General features: G+C 36.1%; 1 protein-coding gene across 1 annotated transcript in view; it reads right to left on the bottom strand.

Annotated features, from left to right (window-relative positions):
• Positions 1-17,029, bottom strand: part of LOC139936441 (palmitoyltransferase ZDHHC15B-like) — a 45,395-nt gene extending 28,366 nt beyond the window's left edge. Inside the window, exon 1 of the mRNA XM_071931259.1 lies at positions 17,004-17,029. Coding sequence (XP_071787360.1) covers positions 17,004-17,029 — 26 coding nt within the window. The remainder of the gene's footprint in view (positions 1-17,003) is intronic.
• Positions 17,030-17,532: the final 503 nt, after the last annotated feature.

Raw genomic sequence — 17,532 nt, 5'->3', positions numbered from 1 at the left:
TGGAAGAAAAAAGTGCCCTTGTTGCACAATTTGTGTGCTTTCAGATGCTTGATTTCGCCCTCATAATCAAATTCAAATATTCCAGTGAGAAATTACATCTTTCTCAAAAACTACTTTCTTTCAGCAGGAACTGTTTCTCACAATGCTTTGTACTATCAAACAGCTCTCCATTACTAAGTAAGGCTTTATGCTAATAATTACTTTGAGTAATTACTTACAGTGTCCAGTGCCTTTATAGAGACATTACCAACATGAACTAATTTTGACCCAACAACTTACTATTAAACTGTGTTGGAAGATCGATCCAGGTTAACTTTTGGCCATCAATGCCTGGTCTCTCCCACCACCATTCGGCGTATACTTGCGTCCATGGCCGCCTCATCCTCAAATTGCTATTTAAGCCATCGCTATAGTGGAGTCGCACACCCTCACTTGTTCTCTTTCAGTCTCATCCAATGAGGAGGCAATCCACTGCCAGCTTTCTCATGAATTCAGGAGTTATAAACTAGAGGATGTTATCAAAGTTCTGCAAAAATCAAAGTAAAAAAAAAAAATCAAAAGTAATTAAAGACTGAAAAAACCAGTAAATTTTCAGGTATAATTGTGTGGCTCACCATTTTCTAATGTTGAATCATCCCAACCAAATTCATTCCATAGAGAGCACATTCTAAAGCCCAAATTACCCACTCCAAAAGCAAAAAGCGCAATCCAAAAGCAATGTCCCTTTAAAGGCAGTGGACACTATTGGTAATTACTCAAAGTAATTAATAGCGTAACACCCTAACTTGGTTATGAGTAATGGGGAGAGGTTGATAGTATAGAACATTATGAGAAATGGCTCCCTCTGAAGTGACGTTGTTTTCGAGATGTTTTTTACAAGTTTGGTTTTGAGACCTCAAAAATAGAATTTTGAGGTCTCAAATCAAACAACTGAAAGCAAATTCACGTCACAAGGGTTTTTTTTCTTTCATAATCATCTCTCAACTTCTCGACTAATTGAGATACATCAAGTGAGAAGACTGGTCTTTGAAAATTACCAACAGTGTCCAGTGTCTTTAAGTGTAAGGTAATTCAGCATTTGCCAATTTGGGCAACAAAAGCGTTTGTTATAATGTGAATCTGGGTGGAACATGTTTTAAGAAGTAGGGCTACAAACTATTTACACCCATGTGCTCAAATCTGTGTGGATTTCTTTTTACCTTGTGAACTAATGGTCTGCAAAAATTGTTCTTCAAAACTAAAAAAAGGTAACCACACAGATGCCTGGTATATTTGTGTAGTTTATTAATACTTCTTGCTAGCAAATCAGAAATTAAAATTTCTAGTTTCCTAGCAAGCACTATCTAAAGCCCAAACGCCCCTTCCAAATGCAATGCGTCTTTGAGCTATCCACATTGCTTTTAGAACTGGCAAAGTGTTGAAATGACATAAATCTTGTTGGAAACATTATCTAAAAGTAGTGCCTCAAACTGTGTGGTTTTCCTTTTACTTTGTGAACTAAAATAGTTTACAGTTTTGTGGTGTCCACAAATTGTCACAACTAAATGCAAAACTGTTAGAACTATAGTTGACAAAGTTAAAGATAAATCACACAATTTTGAAGCATCAATGAGTGAATAATTTAACAACTGCTTGTTTTAAGGCCAAAAGTGCTCATTACAAAAGCAATGTGTCTCTTTAAAAACAATGGACACTGTTGGTTATTCACAGTTGTTGTATCTCACCATGTGCATAAAATAGCTCAATTGGTCGTCGAAGTTGCGTGATGTATTAATAAAAAAAATAACACCCTTGCCACACGAAGTTGTGTGCTTTCAGATGCTTGCTTTCGAGACCTCAAATTCTAAATCTGAGGTGCCTCGAAATCAAATTCGTGGAAAACTACTTCTTTCTCGAAACTACATTACTTCAGAGGGAGCTGTTTCTCACAATATTTTATACTATCCACCTCTTCCCATTACTCGTTACAAAGAGAGGGTTTTTAGCTCATAATAATTTTGAGTAATTACCAATGTGTCCACTGCCTTTAAGAAACACATTGCTTTTAGGGTTGGTGATTTGGGCTAGGAACGTTTTTTGAAAGACATAAATCTGATTGAAAACACAATTTAAAGGCAGTGGGCACTATTGGTAATTACTCAAAATAATTGTTAGCATAAAACCTTACTTGGTAACAAGTAATGGAGAGAGATTGGTAGTATAAAACACTGTGAGAAACGGCTCCCTCTGAAGTAACGTAGTTTTCGAGAAAGAAGTAATTTTCCACGAGTTTGATTTTGAGACCTCAGATTCAGAATTTGAGGTCTCAAATTCAAGCATCTGAAAGCACACAGCTTCGTGTGACAAGCGTGTTTTTTTTTTCATTATAATCTCGCAACTTTGATGACCGATTTGGCTCAAAATGTCACAGGTTCGTTATTTTATGCATATGTTGAGATACACCAAGTGAGAAGACTAGTCTTTGACCAATAGTGTCCATTGTCTTTAAAAGTTGTGTATATTTATTGACAGTGGTTTATCATCAAAAGTATGTGGTGTTCCTTTTATTGTGTAAACTTAAATGGTCCACCATTTTGAGAAGTACCAAATTTGCTTTGACAAAATGGGTGTTAGTTCAAGAGTAAGGAAAGACAAAATTTCCATGTATTTTTGTGTGCATCGTCATTTTTAATTTTGCTGCTTCGCTCAAAAGCATTTGTGAATTGCATTTGGCAAAAGTTGACACAAATATTTGAGTAACATGAAAACTGTTGATGGTAATGTCTCTAAAGGCACTGGACCCTATGTAAATGTCAAAGACCAGTTGTCTCACTTGGTGCATAAAGTAACAAACCTGTGAAAATTTGAGTTCAATTGGTCGTAAAAGTTGCAAGAGAATAATGGAAGAAAAAAGTGCCCTTGTTGCACAATTTGTGTGCTTTCAGATGCTTGATTTCGCCCGTGAAAATCAAATTCAAATATTCCAGTGAGAAATTACATCTTTCTCAAAAACTACTTTCTTTCAGCAGGAACTGTTTCTCACAACGCTTTGTACTATCAAACAGCTCTCCATTACTAAGTAAGGCTTTATGCTAATACTTACTTTGAGTAATTACTTACAGTGTCCAGTGCCTTTATAGAGACATTAGCAACATGAACTAATTTTGACCCAACAACTTACTATTAAACTGTGTTGGAAGATCGATCCAGGTTAACTTTTGGCCATCAATGCCTGGTCTCCCCCACCACCATCCGGCGTATACTTGCGTCCATGGCCGCCTCATCCTCAAATTGCTATTTAAGCCATCGCTATAGTAGAGTCGCACACCCTCACTTGTCCTCTTTCAGTCTCTTCCAATGAGGAGGCAATCCATTGCCAGCTTTCTCATGAATTCAGGAGTTATAAACTAGAGGATGTTATCAAAGTTCTGCAAAAATCAAAGTTAAAAAAAAAAAAAAATCAAAAGTAAATAAAGACTGAAAAAGCAGTAAATTTTCAGGTATAATTGTGTGGCTCACCATTTTCTAATGTTGAATCATCCCAACCAAATTCATTCCATAGAGAGCACATTCTAAAGCCCAAATTACCCACTCCAAAAGCAAAAAGTGCAATCCAAAAGCAATGTCCCTTTAAAGGCAGTGGACACTATTGGTAATTACTCAAAGTAATTAATAGCGTAACACCCTAACTTGGTTATGAGTAATGGGGAGAGGTTGATAGTATAGAACATTATGAGAAACGGCTCCCTCTGAAGTGATGTTGTTTTCGAGATGTTTTTTACAAGTTTGGTTTTGAGACCTCAAAAATAGAATTTTGAGGTCTCAAATCAAACAACTGAAAGCAAATACGTGTCACAAGGGTGTTTTTTCTTTCATAATTATCTCTCAACTTCTACGACTAATTGAGATACATCAAGTGAGAAGACTGGTCTTTGACAATTACCAATTGTGTCCAGTGTCTTTAAGTGTAAGGTAATTCAACATTTGCCAATTTGGGCAACAAAAGCGTTTGTTATAATGTGAATCTGGGTGGAAGTAGGGCTACAAACTATTTACACTAATGTGCTCAAATCTGTGTGGACTTCTTTTTACTTTGTGAACTAATGGTCTGCAAAAATTGTTCTTCAAAACTAAAAAAAGGTAACCACACAGATGCCTGGTATATTTGTGTAGTTTATTAATAGTGCTTGCTAGCAAATCAGAAATTAAAATTTCTAGTTTCCTAGCAAGCACTATCTAAAGCCCAAACGCCCCTTCCAAATGCAATGCGTCTTTGAGCTATCCACATTGCTTTTAGAATTGGTAATGTCTCTAAAGGCACTGGACCCTATTGGTAAATGTCAAAGACCAGTCGTCTCACTTGGTGCATAAAGTAACAAACCTGTGAAAATTTGAGTTCAATTGGTCGTAAAAGTTGCGAGAGAATAATGGAAGAAAAAAGTGCCCTTGTTGCACAATTTGTGTGCTTTCAGATGCTTGATTTCCCCCTGAAAATCAAATTCAAATATTCCAGTGAGAAATTACATCTTTCTCAAAAACTTCTTTCTTTCAGCAGGAGCTGTTTCTCACAACGCTTTGTACTATCAAACAGCTCTCCATTACTAAGTAAGGCTTTATGCTAATAATTACTTTGAGTAATTACTTACAGTGTCCAGTGCCTTTATAGAGACATTACCAACATGAACTAATTTTGACCCAACAACTTACTATTAAACTGTGTTGGAAGATCGATCCAGGTTAACTTTTGGCCATCAATGCCTGGTCTCCCCCACCACCATCCGGCGTATACTTGCGTCCATGGCCGCCTCATCCTCAAATTGCTATTTAAGCCATCTCTATAGTGGAGTCGCTCACCCTCACTTGTTCTCTTTCAGTCTCTTCCAATGAGGAGGCAATCCATTGCCAGCTTTCTCATGAATTCAGGAGTTATAAACTAGAGGATGTTATCAAAGTACTGCAAAAATCAAAGTTTCAAAAAAAAAATCATAAGTAAACAAAAACTGAAAAAAAACAACAAATTTTCAGGTATAATTGTGTGGCTCACCATTTTCTAATGTTGAATCATCCCAACCAAATTCATTCCATAGAGAGCACATTCTAAAGCCCACATTACCCACTCCAAAAGCAAAAAGCGCAATCCAAAAGCAATGTCCCTTTAAAGGCAGTGGACACTATTGGTAATTACTCAAAGTAATTAATAGCGTAACACCCTAACTTGGTTATGAGTAATGGGGAGAGGTTGATAGTATAGAACATCATGAGAAACGGCTCCCTCTGAAGTGACGTTGTTTTCGAGATGTTTTTTACAAGTTTGGTTTTGAGACCTCAAAAATAGAATTTTGAGGTCTCAAATCAAACAACTGAAAGCAAATTCGTGTCACAAGGGTGTTTTTTCTTTCATAATTATCTCTCAACTTCTACGACTAATTGAGATACATCAAGTGAGAAGACTGGTCTTTGACAATTACCAATAGTGTCCAGTGTCTTTAAGTGTAAGGTAATTCAACATTTGCCAATTTGGGCAACAAAAGCGTTTGTTATAATGTGAATCTGGGTGGAACATGTTCTAAGAAGTAGGGCTACAAACTATTTACACCCATGTGCTCAAATCTGTGTGAATTTCTTTTTACCTTGAGAACTAATGGTCTGCAAAAATTGTTCTTCAAAACTAGAAAAAGGTAACCACACAGATGCCTGGTATATTTGTGTAGTTTATTAATAGTGCTTGCTAGCAAATCAGAAATTAAAATTTCTAGTTTCCTAGCAAGCACTATCTAAAGCCCAAACGCCCCTTCCAAATGCAATGCGTCTTTGAGCTATCCACATTGCATTTAGTATTGGCAAAGTGTTAAAATGACATAAATCTTGTTGGAAACATTATCTTAAAGTAGTGCCTCAAACTGTGTGGTTTTCCTCTTACTTTGTGAACTAAAATAGTTTACAATTTTGTGGTGTCCACAAACTGTCTCAACAAAATGCAAAACTGTTAGAACTATAGTTGACAAAGTTAAAGATAAATCACACAATTCTGAGGCATCAATGAGTGATTCATTTAACAACTGCTTGTTTTAAGGCCAAAAGTGCGCATTCCAAAAGCAATGTGTCTCTTTAAAAACAATGGACACTGTTGATATTCACAGTTGTTGTATCTCACCATGTGCATAAAATAGCTCAATTGGTCGTCGAAGTTGCGTGATGTATTAATAAAAAAATAACACCCTTGCCACACGAAGTTGTGTGCTTTCAGATGCTTGCTTTCGAGACCTCAAACTCTAAATCTGAGGTGCCTCGAAATCAAATTTGTGGAAAACTACTTCTTTCTCGAAACTACATCACTTCAGAGGGAGCTGTTTCTCACAATATTTTATACTATCCACCTCTTCCCATTACTCGTTACAAAGTAAGGGTTTTTAGCTCATGATAATTTTGAGTAATTACCAACGTGTCCACTGCCTTTAAGAAACACATTGCCTTTAGGGTTGGTGATTTGGGCTAGGAACGTTTTTTTAAAGACATAAATCTGGTTGAAAACACAATTTAAAGGCAGTGGGCACTATTGGTAATTACTCAAAATAATTGTTAGCATAAAACCTTACTTGGTAACAAGTAATGGAGAGAGATTGGTAGTATAAAACACTGTGAGAAACGGCTCCCTCTGAAGTAACGTAGTTTTCGAGAAAGAAGTAATTTTCCACGAGTTTGATTTTGAGACCTCAGATTCAGAATTTGAGGTCTTGAAATCAAGCATCTGAAAGCACACAACTTCGTGTGACAAGCGTGTTTTTTTTTCATTATAATCTCGCAGCTTTGATGACCGATTTGGCTCAAATTGTCACAGGTTTGTTATTTCAAGCATATGTTGAGATACACAAAGTTAGAAAACTAGTCTTTGACCAATAATGTCCATTGCCTTTAAGAGTTGTGTATATTTATTTACAGTGGTTTATCATCAAAAGTATGTGGTGTTCCTTTCATTGTGTAAACTTAAATGGTCCACCATTTTGAGTACCAAATTTGCTTTGACAAAATTGGTGTTAGTTCAAGAGTAAGGAAAAACAAAATTTCCATGTATTTTTGTGTGCATCGTCATTTTTAATTTTGCTGCTTCGCTCAAAAGCATTTGTGAATTGCATTTGGCAAAAGTTGACACAAATATTTGAGTAACATGAAAACTGTTGATGGTAATGTCTCTAAAGGCACTGGACCCTATGTAAATGTCAAAGACCAGTTGTCTCACTTGGTGCATAAAGTAACAAACCTGTGAAAATTTGAGTTCAATTGGTCGTAAAAGTTGCAAGAGAATAATGGAAGAAAAAAGTGCCCTTGTCGCACAACTTGTGTGCTTTCAGATGCTTGATTCAAATATTCCAGTGAGAAATTACATCTTTCTCAAAAACTACTTTCTTTCAGCAGGAACTGTTTCTCACAATGCTTTGTACTATCAAACAGCTCTCCATACTCATTAAAGGCTTTATGCTAATAATTACTTTGAGTAATTACTTACAGTGTCCAGTGCCTTTAGAGAGACATTACCAACATGAACTAATTTTGACCCAACAACTTACTATTAAACTGTGTTGGAAGATCGATCCAGGTTAACTTTTGGCCATCAATGCCTGGTCTCCCCCACCACCATCCGGCGTATACTTGCGTCCATGGCCGCCTCATCCTCAAATTGCTATTTAAGCCATCTCTATAGTGGAGTCGCTCACCCTCACTTGTTCTCTTTCAGTCTCTTCCAATGAGGAGGCAATCCATTGCCAGCTTTCTCATGAATTCAGGAGTTATAAACTAGAGGATGTTATCAAAGTACTGCAAAAATCAAAGTTTCAAAAAAAAAATCATAAGTAAACAAAAACTGAAAAAAAACAACAAATTTTCAGGTATAATTGTGTGGCTCACCATTTTCTAATGTTGAATCATCCCAACCAAATTCATTCCATAGAGAGCACATTCTAAAGCCCACATTACCCACTCCAAAAGCAAAAAGCGCAATCCAAAAGCAATGTCCCTTTAAAGGCAGTGGACACTATTGGTAATTACTCAAAGTAATTAATAGCGTAACACCCTAACTTGGTTATGAGTAATGGGGAGAGGTTGATAGTATAGAACATCATGAGAAACGGCTCCCTCTGAAGTGACGTTGTTTTCGAGATGTTTTTTACAAGTTTGGTTTTGAGACCTCAAAAATAGAATTTTGAGGTCTCAAATCAAACAACTGAAAGCAAATTCGTGTCACAAGGGTGTTTTTTCTTTCATAATTATCTCTCAACTTCTACGACTAATTGAGATACATCAAGTGAGAAGACTGGTCTTTGACAATTACCAATAGTGTCCAGTGTCTTTAAGTGTAAGGTAATTCAACATTTGCCAATTTGGGCAACAAAAGCGTTTGTTATAATGTGAATCTGGGTGGAACATGTTCTAAGAAGTAGGGCTACAAACTATTTACACCCATGTGCTCAAATCTGTGTGAATTTCTTTTTACCTTGAGAACTAATGGTCTGCAAAAATTGTTCTTCAAAACTAGAAAAAGGTAACCACACAGATGCCTGGTATATTTGTGTAGTTTATTAATAGTGCTTGCTAGCAAATCAGAAATTAAAATTTCTAGTTTCCTAGCAAGCACTATCTAAAGCCCAAACGCCCCTTCCAAATGCAATGCGTCTTTGAGCTATCCACATTGCATTTAGTATTGGCAAAGTGTTAAAATGACATAAATCTTGTTGGAAACATTATCTTAAAGTAGTGCCTCAAACTGTGTGGTTTTCCTCTTACTTTGTGAACTAAAATAGTTTACAATTTTGTGGTGTCCACAAACTGTCTCAACAAAATGCAAAACTGTTAGAACTATAGTTGACAAAGTTAAAGATAAATCACACAATTCTGAGGCATCAATGAGTGATTCATTTAACAACTGCTTGTTTTAAGGCCAAAAGTGCGCATTCCAAAAGCAATGTGTCTCTTTAAAAACAATGGACACTGTTGATATTCACAGTTGTTGTATCTCACCATGTGCATAAAATAGCTCAATTGGTCGTCGAAGTTGCGTGATGTATTAATAAAAAAATAACACCCTTGCCACACGAAGTTGTGTGCTTTCAGATGCTTGCTTTCGAGACCTCAAACTCTAAATCTGAGGTGCCTCGAAATCAAATTTGTGGAAAACTACTTCTTTCTCGAAACTACATCACTTCAGAGGGAGCTGTTTCTCACAATATTTTATACTATCCACCTCTTCCCATTACTCGTTACAAAGTAAGGGTTTTTAGCTCATGATAATTTTGAGTAATTACCAACGTGTCCACTGCCTTTAAGAAACACATTGCCTTTAGGGTTGGTGATTTGGGCTAGGAACGTTTTTTTAAAGACATAAATCTGGTTGAAAACACAATTTAAAGGCAGTGGGCACTATTGGTAATTACTCAAAATAATTGTTAGCATAAAACCTTACTTGGTAACAAGTAATGGAGAGAGATTGGTAGTATAAAACACTGTGAGAAACGGCTCCCTCTGAAGTAACGTAGTTTTCGAGAAAGAAGTAATTTTCCACGAGTTTGATTTTGAGACCTCAGATTCAGAATTTGAGGTCTTGAAATCAAGCATCTGAAAGCACACAACTTCGTGTGGCAAGCGTGTTTTTTTTTCATTATAATCTCGCAGCTTTGATGACCGATTTGGCTCAAATTGTCACAGGTTTGTTATTTTATGCATATGTTGAGATACACAAAGTTAGAAAACTAGTCTTTGACCAATAATGTCCATTGCCTTTAAGAGTTGTGTATATTTATTTACAGTGGTTTATCATCAAAAGTATGTGGTGTTCCTTTCATTGTGTAAACTTAAATGGTCCACCATTTTGAGTACCAAATTTGCTTTGACAAAATTGGTGTTAGTTCAAGAGTAAGGAAAAACAAAATTTCCATGTATTTTTGTGTGCATCGTCATTTTTAATTTTGCTGCTTCGCTCAAAAGCATTTGTGAATTGCATTTGGCAAAAGTTGACACAAATATTTGAGTAACATGAAAACTGTTGATGGTAATGTCTCTAAAGGCACTGGACCCTATGTAAATGTCAAAGACCAGTTGTCTCACTTGGTGCATAAAGTAACAAACCTGTGAAAATTTGAGTTCAATTGGTCGTAAAAGTTGCAAGAGAATAATGGAAGAAAAAAGTGCCCTTGTCGCACAACTTGTGTGCTTTCAGATGCTTGATTCAAATATTCCAGTGAGAAATTACATCTTTCTCAAAAACTACTTTCTTTCAGCAGGAACTGTTTCTCACAATGCTTTGTACTATCAAACAGCTCTCCATACTCATTAAAGGCTTTATGCTAATAATTACTTTGAGTAATTACTTACAGTGTCCAGTGCCTTTAGAGAGACATTACCAACATGAACTAATTTTGACCCAACAACTTACTATTAAACTGTGTTGGAAGATCGATCCAGGTTAACTTTTGGCCATCAATGCCTGGTCTCCCCCACCACCATCCGGCGTATACTTGCGTCCATGGCCGCCTCATCCTCAAATTGCTATTTAAGCCATCTCTATAGTGGAGTCGCTCACCCTCACTTGTTCTCTTTCAGTCTCTTCCAATGAGGAGGCAATCCATTGCCAGCTTTCTCATGAATTCAGGAGTTATAAACTAGAGGATGTTATCAAAGTACTGCAAAAATCAAAGTTTCAAAAAAAAAATCATAAGTAAACAAAAACTGAAAAAAAACAACAAATTTTCAGGTATAATTGTGTGGCTCACCATTTTCTAATGTTGAATCATCCCAACCAAATTCATTCCATAGAGAGCACATTCTAAAGCCCACATTACCCACTCCAAAAGCAAAAAGCGCAATCCAAAAGCAATGTCCCTTTAAAGGCAGTGGACACTATTGGTAATTACTCAAAGTAATTAATAGCGTAACACCCTAACTTGGTTATGAGTAATGGGGAGAGGTTGATAGTATAGAACATCATGAGAAACGGCTCCCTCTGAAGTGACGTTGTTTTCGAGATGTTTTTTACAAGTTTGGTTTTGAGACCTCAAAAATAGAATTTTGAGGTCTCAAATCAAACAACTGAAAGCAAATTCGTGTCACAAGGGTGTTTTTTCTTTCATAATTATCTCTCAACTTCTACGACTAATTGAGATACATCAAGTGAGAAGACTGGTCTTTGACAATTACCAATAGTGTCCAGTGTCTTTAAGTGTAAGGTAATTCAACATTTGCCAATTTGGGCAACAAAAGCGTTTGTTATAATGTGAATCTGGGTGGAACATGTTCTAAGAAGTAGGGCTACAAACTATTTACACCCATGTGCTCAAATCTGTGTGAATTTCTTTTTACCTTGAGAACTAATGGTCTGCAAAAATTGTTCTTCAAAACTAGAAAAAGGTAACCACACAGATGCCTGGTATATTTGTGTAGTTTATTAATAGTGCTTGCTAGCAAATCAGAAATTAAAATTTCTAGTTTCCTAGCAAGCACTATCTAAAGCCCAAACGCCCCTTCCAAATGCAATGCGTCTTTGAGCTATCCACATTGCATTTAGTATTGGCAAAGTGTTAAAATGACATAAATCTTGTTGGAAACATTATCTTAAAGTAGTGCCTCAAACTGTGTGGTTTTCCTCTTACTTTGTGAACTAAAATAGTTTACAATTTTGTGGTGTCCACAAACTGTCTCAACAAAATGCAAAACTGTTAGAACTATAGTTGACAAAGTTAAAGATAAATCACACAATTCTGAGGCATCAATGAGTGATTCATTTAACAACTGCTTGTTTTAAGGCCAAAAGTGCGCATTCCAAAAGCAATGTGTCTCTTTAAAAACAATGGACACTGTTGATATTCACAGTTGTTGTATCTCACCATGTGCATAAAATAGCTCAATTGGTCGTCGAAGTTGCGTGATGTATTAATAAAAAAATAACACCCTTGCCACACGAAGTTGTGTGCTTTCAGATGCTTGCTTTCGAGACCTCAAACTCTAAATCTGAGGTGCCTCGAAATCAAATTTGTGGAAAACTACTTCTTTCTCGAAACTACATCACTTCAGAGGGAGCTGTTTCTCACAATATTTTATACTATCCACCTCTTCCCATTACTCGTTACAAAGTAAGGGTTTTTAGCTCATGATAATTTTGAGTAATTACCAACGTGTCCACTGCCTTTAAGAAACACATTGCCTTTAGGGTTGGTGATTTGGGCTAGGAACGTTTTTTTAAAGACATAAATCTGGTTGAAAACACAATTTAAAGGCAGTGGGCACTATTGGTAATTACTCAAAATAATTGTTAGCATAAAACCTTACTTGGTAACAAGTAATGGAGAGAGATTGGTAGTATAAAACACTGTGAGAAACGGCTCCCTCTGAAGTAACGTAGTTTTCGAGAAAGAAGTAATTTTCCACGAGTTTGATTTTGAGACCTCAGATTCAGAATTTGAGGTCTTGAAATCAAGCATCTGAAAGCACACAACTTCGTGTGGCAAGCGTGTTTTTTTTTCATTATAATCTCGCAGCTTTGATGACCGATTTGGCTCAAATTGTCACAGGTTTGTTATTTTATGCATATGTTGAGATACACAAAGTTAGAAAACTAGTCTTTGACCAATAATGTCCATTGCCTTTAAGAGTTGTGTATATTTATTTACAGTGGTTTATCATCAAAAGTATGTGGTGTTCCTTTCATTGTGTAAACTTAAATGGTCCACCATTTTGAGTACCAAATTTGCTTTGACAAAATTGGTGTTAGTTCAAGAGTAAGGAAAAACAAAATTTCCATGTATTTTTGTGTGCATCGTCATTTTTAATTTTGCTGCTTCGCTCAAAAGCATTTGTGAATTGCATTTGGCAAAAGTTGACACAAATATTTGAGTAACATGAAAACTGTTGATGGTAATGTCTCTAAAGGCACTGGACCCTATGTAAATGTCAAAGACCAGTTGTCTCACTTGGTGCATAAAGTAACAAACCTGTGAAAATTTGAGTTCAATTGGTCGTAAAAGTTGCAAGAGAATAATGGAAGAAAAAAGTGCCCTTGTCGCACAACTTGTGTGCTTTCAGATGCTTGATTCAAATATTCCAGTGAGAAATTACATCTTTCTCAAAAACTACTTTCTTTCAGCAGGAACTGTTTCTCACAATGCTTTGTACTATCAAACAGCTCTCCATACTCATTAAAGGCTTTATGCTAATAATTACTTTGAGTAATTACTTACAGTGTCCAGTGCCTTTAGAGAGACATTACCAACATGAACTAATTTTGACCCAACAACTTACTATTAAACTGTGTTGGAAGATCGATCCAGGTTAACTTTTGGCCATCAATGACTTGTCTCCCCCACCACCATCCGACGTATACTTGCGTCCATGGCCGCCTCATCCTCAAATTGTTATTTAAGCCATCGCTATAGTGGAGTCGCACACCCTCACTTGTTCTCTTTCAGTCTCTTCCAATGAGGAGGCAATCCATTGCCAGCTTTCTCATGAATTCAGGAGTTATAAACTAGAGGATGTTATCAAAGTACTGCAAAAATCAAAGTTTCAAAAAAAAAATCATAAGTAAACAAAAACTGAAAAAAAACAACAAATTTTCAGGTATAATTGTGTGGCTCACCATTTTCTAACGTTGAATCATCCCAACCAAATTCATTCCATAGAGAGCACATTCTAAAGCCCACATTACCCACTCCAAAAGCAAAAAGCGCAATCCAAAAGCAATGTCCCTTTAAAGGCAGTGGACACTATTGGTAATTACTCAAAGTAATTAATAGCGTAACACCCTAACTTGGTTATGAGTAATGGGGAGAGGTTGATAGTATAGAACATTATGAGAAACGGCTCCCTCTGAAGTGACGTTGTTTTCGAGATGTTTTTACAAGTTTGGTTTTGAGACCTCAAAAATAGAATTTTGAGGTCTCAAATCAAACAACTGAAAGCAAATTCGTGTCACAAGGGTGTTTTTTCTTTCATAATTATCTCTCAACTTCTACAACTAATTGAGATACATCAAGTGAGAAGACTGGTCTTTGACAATTACCAATAGTGTCCAGTGTCTTTAAGTGTAAGGTAATTCAACATTTGCCAATTTGGGCAACAAAAGCGTTTGTTATAATGTGAATCTGGGTGGAACATGTTCTAAGAAGTAGGGCTTCAAACTATTTACACTAATGTGCTCAAATCTGTGTGGATTTCTTTTTACCTTGTGAACTAATGGTCTGCAAAAATTGTTTTTCAAAACTAAAAAAAGGTAACCACACAGATTCCTGGTATATTTGTGTGGTTTATTAATAGTGCTTGCTAGGAAATCAGAAATTAAAATTTCTAGTTTTCTAGCAAGCACTATCTAAAGCCCAAATGCCCCTTCCAAATGCAATGCGTCTTTGAGCTTTCCGCATTGCTTTTAGAATTGGCACTTTGGGCTATGAAGCGTTTGTTTCAACAGGAATCTAGTTGGATGTTTTAATGTCATATAAGATTATTGACACTAATGTGCCTCAAAACTGAGTTTTTCCTTTTACTTTGTGAACTTTAAAGGAGGTGTCCAATATTTGCCTCAACAAAATGCCACTGTCGGACCATGTTAGTTCACAAAGTAAATGTAAAAACCACACATTTTTAAGTGAATAATTTTAATCTACTTTTAAAGGATCTTTCCAACAATATTCATTGCAAAACAACTGCTCGTTGCCCAAAGCCCACAATCCAAATGTAATGTGTCTCTTAAAGCATGTGATAATTCAACTTAACAATGTCGAAACCTTCTTAAAGAGACGCATTGATTTTAGACTGGGTGATTTAGGGCTTTGAAAAGTGTTGAAATGACATAAATCTTGTTGGAAACATTATCTAAAAGTAGTGCCTCAAACTGTGTGGTTTTCCTCTTACTTTGTGAACTAAAATAGTTTACAATTTTGTGGTGTCCACAAATTGTCACAACTAAATGCAAAACTGTTAGAACTATAGTTGACAAAGTTAAAGATAAATCACACAATTTTGAGGCATCAACGAGTGAATCATTTAACAACTGCTTGTTTTAAGGACAAAGGTGCTCATTCCAAATGCAATGTGTCTCTTTAAAGACAATGGACACTGTTGGTTATTCACAGTTGTTGTATCTCACCATATGCATAAAATAGCTCAATTGGTTGTCGCAATTGCGTGATGTATTAATAAAAGAAATAACACCCTTGTCACACGAAGTTGTGTGCTTTCAGATGCTTGCTTTCAAGACCTCAAATTCTAAATCTGAGGTGCCTCGAAATCAAATTCGTGGAAAATTACTTCTTTCTCGAAACTACATCACTTCAGAGGGAGCTGTTTCTCACAATATTTTATACTATCCACCTCTTCCCATTACTCGTTACAAAGTAAGGTTTTATGCTCATAATAATTTTGAGTAATTACCAACGTGTCCACTGCCTTTAAGAAACACATTGCTTTTAGGGTTGGTGATTTGGGCTAGGAACGTTTTTTGAAAGACATAAATCTGGTTGAAAACACAATTTAAAGGCAGTGGGCACTATTGGTAATTACTCAAAATAATTGTTAGCATAAAACCTTACTTGGTAACAAGTAATGGAGAGAGATTGGTAGTATAAAACACTGTGAGAAACAGCTCCCTCTGAAGTAACGTAGTTTTCGAGAAAGAAGTAAATTTTCCACGAGTTTGATTTTGAGACCTCAGATTCAGAATTTGAGGTCTCGAAATCAAGCATCTGAAAGCACACAACTTCGTGTGACAAGCGTGTTTTTTTTTCATTATTGTCTCGCAACTTTGATGACCGATTTGGCTCAAATTGTCACAGGTTTGTTATTTTATGCATATGTTGAGATACACCAAGTGAGAAGACTAGTCTTTGACCAATAGTGTCCATTGCCTTTAAAAGTAATTCATATTTATTTACAGTGGTTTATCATCAAAAGTATGTGGTGTTCCTTTTATTGTGTAAACTTAAATGGTCCGCCATTTAGAGAAGTACCAAATTTGCTTTGACAAAATTGGTGTTAGTTCCAGAGTAAGGAAAAACAAAATTTCCATGTATTTTTGTGTGCATCGTCATTTTTAATTTTGCTGCTTCGCTCAAAAGCATTTGTGAATTGCATTTGGCAAAAGTTGACACAAATATTTGAGTAACATGAAAACTGATGATGGTAATGTCTCTAAAGGCACTGGACCCTATTGGTAAATGTCAAAGACCAGTCGTCTCACTTGGTGCATAAAGTAACAAACCTGTGCAAAATTTGAGTTCAATTGGTCGTAAAAGTTTCAAGAGAATAATGGAAGAAAAAAGTGCCCTTGTCGCACAACTTGTGTGCTTTCAGATGCTTGATTTCGCCCTGAAAATCAAATTCAAATATTCCAGTGAGAAATTACATCTTTCTCAAAAACTACTTTCTTTCAGCAGGAGCTGTTTCTCACAACGCTTTGTACTATCAAACAGCTCTCCATTACTAAGTAAGGCTTTATGCTAATACTTACTTTGAGTAATTACTTACAGTGTCCAGTGCCTTTATAGAGACATTACCAATATTAACTAATTTTGACCCAACAACTTACTATTAAACTGTGTTGGAAGATCGATCCAGGTTAACTTTTGGCCATCAATGCCTGGTCTCCCCCACCACCATCCGGCGTATACTTGCGTCCATGGCCGCCTCATCCTCAAATTGCTATTTAAGCCATCTTTATAGTGAGTCGCACACCCTCACTTGTTCTCTTTCAGTCTCATCCAATGAGGAGGCAATCCATTGCCAGCTTTCTCATGAATTCAGCAGTTATAAACTAGAAGATGTTATCAAAGTACTGCAAAAAACAAAGTTAAAAAAAAAATAATAATAATAAGTAAACAAAAACTGAAAAGTTTTCCAAAATACTAAGAAGTAGTATACAACTCATGAATTAAAAGATGGAATGTTCTATTCAACAATGCGGAGCCGAGTTGAATGGAACATTCCATCTTTAAATGAATGAAAGTATTTGCATTATTGCACGAATGAAAAACATTCATTACTTGTTTTACATAACATCCAAGTAGACCTTTGTCATCTTGATTGAAGAACACAACATTCAAAACAAATAAAGCGAAGGCCTACAATTTCTAATTGTGACATAACAACCATTTCTTTTGGTTCGGCCTGTTGGATTCAACCAACAGCTTGTGCGTTCTTACAGCTTTTTTTGTGATTAAAGCAGACGGCAAATGTATTATGTGCCCTGCAGTAACACAGCTGCATTACACAAGACACGCGCACGCAGTGATGTTTTAGGCACAGTACAATATTACTAGTTGGTTGGATAGAAAAATGTACAGTGAATGGAATGAAACGTGCATGATGAGTGACGTAGCGTGCGAAAGTACTTTCATCTTAGTTCCACTGTTGACTTTGTGTATTTCACCAAACATGAAATGGTTCAATACAGACAAGTTTACAATAGTTTTGGCCTTGAGCACTTTCATGTTAGTGTAGGATCAACACGTAGATGTGACATTGCTGTAAATACAAACAAAATGAAAACAGTGTTTACATAAACACCATGATTACCTTTTC

The sequence above is a fragment of the Asterias amurensis genome, chromosome 4 (assembly GCF_032118995.1).
Source record: "Asterias amurensis chromosome 4, ASM3211899v1".
Lineage (NCBI taxonomy): Eukaryota > Metazoa > Echinodermata > Asteroidea > Forcipulatida > Asteriidae > Asterias > Asterias amurensis.
Note: the sequence above shows the minus strand (reverse complement) of the source record. Positions and strands in the feature narration are given on the sequence as shown.